The sequence below is a fragment of the Gadus morhua genome, chromosome 16 (assembly GCF_902167405.1).
Source record: "Gadus morhua chromosome 16, gadMor3.0, whole genome shotgun sequence".
NCBI classification, from domain to species: domain Eukaryota; kingdom Metazoa; phylum Chordata; class Actinopteri; order Gadiformes; family Gadidae; genus Gadus; species Gadus morhua.
In genome coordinates, this window is record NC_044063.1 from 23,943,986 (window position 1) to 23,948,634 (window position 4,649).

At 40.8% G+C, this 4,649-nt stretch overlaps 1 protein-coding gene across 1 annotated transcript; it reads right to left on the reverse strand.

The window, feature by feature from the left end:
• Positions 1-2,487: 2,487 nt before the first annotated feature.
• On the reverse strand, positions 2,488-3,522 carry LOC115561572 (trace amine-associated receptor 13c-like). The gene has a single exon (XM_030381719.1). The coding sequence runs from the start codon at positions 3,520-3,522 to the stop codon at positions 2,488-2,490; it is 1,035 nt and encodes a 344-aa protein (XP_030237579.1).
• Positions 3,523-4,649: the final 1,127 nt, after the last annotated feature.

The following is a 4,649-nucleotide window of genomic DNA, read 5'->3' on the forward strand; positions in this document are numbered from 1 at the left end:
AGGGGGGACCCGGGAAGGAGGTCAATAGCACAATCATGAGGGCGGTGGGGGTGCAAGGACAGGGTGTGGGATTTACTGAAGATCGCCCAGAGGTCGTGGTTCTCCTCTGGGACGGAGGACAGGTTAGGGGGTGCGGAAGCGGTCCCGGGCTCCGGCGCCCGAGGAGACAGGGCGGAGCGCAGACACTGTGTGCTCCGAGATATGACTCATCCAGTTCCCCAGTCGATCTGGGGAATGTGCGTCTTAAAGTGTAATTCTGGCGAAAATTTAACCCAGGGTCTTTGTTTTGGCATGTATACCCATCAAATAAACCGACCAAACCTCTGCAGTAGCATGATTAGGGTACCTACACATAAAACAAAAGCATCTACAACTTAGTTAGCGTACTGGGAGTTTAGTAAAAAAGACTGTTTTCCAAGTCTGTGCCAGTACCGGTAGGTCCATGTTTCCAGGAAGTCCACACAAGTCGATTACCTGCTACCGTAGTAAATATAATAGAGTAAATATAATAGATTTAACTTAACAATCTCCTCTCTTGATACTTGACTGTTTTAATTTGTAATGGGTCAGTACAATTATGCAAGTAGCTACCATCATAAGCTATTTAACAGTTATTTGCCGAAGGCGAAGTGAATAGTGGGGAATAGCCCCCGAGACCGAAGGTGAATAATTGGTTTAGTATACATACTACACGTTAACAATCCAAAAATAAACAAGATAACATTTTTGCCAGGATTTATTTGTTTTTATTAGCGTGACTAGACAGACATTTTGCGATGAAAACAATATCCCGAGTTTGAGATCTCAATCATGGGATATTGCTCAATATCCCGAGATAGCGAACCAATCTAATTGCGCCATCTTAGGAGGTTCACGTGTAGCATACACTTACGTGTAGCATACACACGCTACATAGCTAAAAGCAGCATTAACTGTTTTTTCCTTCACAGTTTATTAGAAATGTTGCATTGAGTTCAGCATCAAACTATGTTCCTTTACTCACAAACAGCTTACTCAAGCGAAAGCAACGCCAATGTTAAGTCTTAATTTCCAATGTTCTGTTTCTATAATTTATTTTCTTTGACATTATGGACAAGAGGTTATAATAAGCCCTCTGGGCAGCTACTCTCATACTCTCACGTTTGACTGCGGTCGGACTGGACACTGCAGTGGCAGTGACATCTTGAGGATTAAAGTTGTATTACAAGACGATACCGGCTGGTGCTAGCGGGGCTAGCTGCTAACTTAAGCAAATATCTCTGCGACACAAGTCTTTGACGTAACCTGAAAAAGGTTATTTCTTCAAATTCTCTTGATATTATAGTTCATTTTTGAATGTTTTAAACTTATAATCGTACACGTATGTTTGAATGTTAAATTATACTATTAAATCAATATAGAATTATAAGAAAATTCTCAAAATAGAATAACAAACATATAGAATAAAGACTCAAACACATTCAGACTAAGACACATTTTGTGTGACTCAGAGGGATTGTGCAAATTATTTAAATATGTATGGTTTAGATTTTTTGGACAGATTTTCTATTTTAAAGTTTTTTTCTGGCTGTGATGTCATTGTATCATCTTTTTTGCTATCTATTTTGCATGTTTTTGTAATAATTTGTGGTCAATGTATGTAGTTGATTATTAAAAACTGTTATTGAATGTGTATTCCGAACTGAAACCATTTTTATATCAAGCATTATAATGTCTACACTCTCGCTTTTCTTTAATCTAATGGGAAATTAAAGATTATTTTCATGAAAAAATGTATTTTATTTCTCAGTTTTTTCATTTGTTTATTCCGAAAATGTTTAACATCTGCAAAATGTATTTATTTCCATTCTCCCAACACTTGCTCTCAATCTTTGCCTCATGACAAAAGTGTTATTTAAATAGCAGTTCCCTTGAGAAAATATGGACACATATTTAACTAATCTTATCTAATTTACTATTAGATAAGATAGGGTTATAGGGAATAATCCATGTGTTGAATATAATATCTGAATGAATAGAAGCAGTCCCTTCCTAAGAACGGACAAAAATATTTCAGTCCCACCAAAGGGAAGAGACGCCAAATGTGACTTTTCTCTCTGGGATGGCTGAAAGGCATCCTAGCACATTGAACATAAACAGCAGGTAATGAAATTCTCTGGATCTACAAGCAATATTGCAGCAACAATGTTTTTTTTTAACAGATATACATTAATGAATACATTACCTAGTATTACAAAAAGAAAATTATATTTTGTAGTATTCTCTACAAAATAGAGAATATACAGCATGCAAGGATATGGCCTTGGTTCGATTAACTAGTAGGAGCAGAAATTGTCATAAATACATTACAATTGTTAATAGATATACTGGTTGACAAGCATTGCACCGGAAGAACCTGAACCAAGCAATATACATGGGTAATAAAAAGGAAATAATAATAAATACACAATGAATACTTCAGCAGACAGATTAACAAAACCCTAACATTCAATTCACAGTCACATTCATGGACGAGGAGCCACTGGTGAATATTTTCAGGGTGAAAATAAGACGAGAGGTTTTCCTGAACCAGGGATAATTGAGGGCATAAATTACAGGGTTTAGGGTTGAGTTGAAGTAACCCAGCCAAACAAACACCTCGAAAACGGCCTCAGGTGTGCTGAAACCTGTGTAGGCGTCAGCGATCGAGTTCAGGAAGAACGGCATCCAGCAAAAGATAAACGCTCCGACCACAATCCCCAGAGTCTTGGCCGCTTTGTGCTCTGAACGCTTGGTCTGCCCGCTTGCACCTTTACCATTCAACGTCCCGCCGTGACCCCCCATGTCGTCAATCTTCCTCGCGTGCTCTCTGGCCACGAGGAAGATCTTTGCGTACAAGCCCACCATGATGGTGCATGGGAAGAAGAATGCAATGATGGTGTCCAGTGTCCCCCACAGCTTGTTAAACAGCAGGTTACAGCTGCCCAGGCAGTATATGGATGCCAGGTAATCTTCCAGACCTCGGATGTTTGCCTTGGAGTACATCAGGCAGTAGGAGTAGAGGGCGGCCAGGGCCCAGCTGGCAGACACCATGAGCCAGGCCACGGTCATGGTGATGTTGCGGGAGTAGTGCAGGGGCTTGCACACGGCCTCGTGGCGGTCGACCGCGATGCAGATGAGGTGGAAGATGGAGACGGAGGTGAGGAACATGTCGAAGGCGGAGTGGAGAAGGCAGAAGGTGTCCCCGTAGAACCAGCATCCCTGGACGGCGCGCACTGTGCTTAACGGCATCACGGTCACCCCCAGCAGTAGGTCGGCCAGAGCCAAGGAGAGCACCAGCACGTTGGTGGGGCTGTGCAGCTGCTTGAAGTGAGCTATGGACACGATGACCACAGCGTTTCCAACCACCGTGACCAGCATGCCCAACACAAACAGCGTGTACAGAGCGACCTGGGCCCCCAGATGGAACTCGGCCCTAGGGCACGAGGTATTGGAGCCCGGGTAGCATAGCTGCTGCTCCACCTGATTGATTATATCAGTCATTATTAACATACACAGACACACACACACACTTATTCCAGCTCAGCATGGAATCTGGGCGCGGCAGCGTGTCTAAGCCTCACAGAGCATGATTTATATACATCTCTCAGAACACTAGGGAACCAATCAGATACATACATACAGACGTTACCACAACAAACTTCCTTTGGGGAAATGTTTTCATGTGTACGCCGGTCAACGTTGTTTTAAAATAAAATGACCACAATGTCCCTTACAATACGTTTTTTAATTGTATTAAATGTTTTTTCGACATATAATCCATTTACAATGTACATAGTTATACTATGTTTCATTCATGACCAAAGACGGCCAGAATCAGTTGAAAAGCAGATAAACACAAACACACACGTATTCTTGCACACACATACATGCTTGTGCATGCTTAAACTTGGCTTCCCCAGGCATGGCTTCAAATGATCAGTCCCTTGACCCTTATTTTGTTAATATCAGACCTAAATCCTTTGATGTTACTGCCCATGATGTCAAAGCAAAAATAATCATTTATCCCCATTATCTATTGGAAGATACTTGGTAATTGCTGCAAGTTTGTCCCCAATGAAAACAAAAAAACTTTGCCACCATTGAGTGTCTCACAATAAAACATTTATTATTATTATCAATGATATTTTATTGCATTTCTTTGTAGACACAAAAACCTGAAGGCCCAAAGATTCGGAACTAAGCCTCTTGTGTAGACATATATTGATTTACATTGATGTAAAATTAGACTTCTAGGCTTTCATGATTTTTACAACCCTGTGAGATTTGGAGTTTGTAACATTTAAAAACTGGACGTGATGTGGGCGACGTGAAGTCAGGATACCACCCATACCACTTCAAATTTGGCAGTTTGTTGAATAAGACATTTTGAAAACAAACATTTTGAAAACTGGTCGCCGGAAAGCTGTCCGGGCGATGTCACGTCAGGACACGACCTATATTCACAACAGCAATTTGACGGTATGTTGAATCAATATAACCTGTTTATGTGGATAATATATGTATATTTCAGTTTTGCGGTCAAATAAGATTTACGAATGTAACCAAAGTTCTAATGTAATGGATTTATCCTTCTCAACCTGCACGTACAGGTTGAGTGTGTATACAAC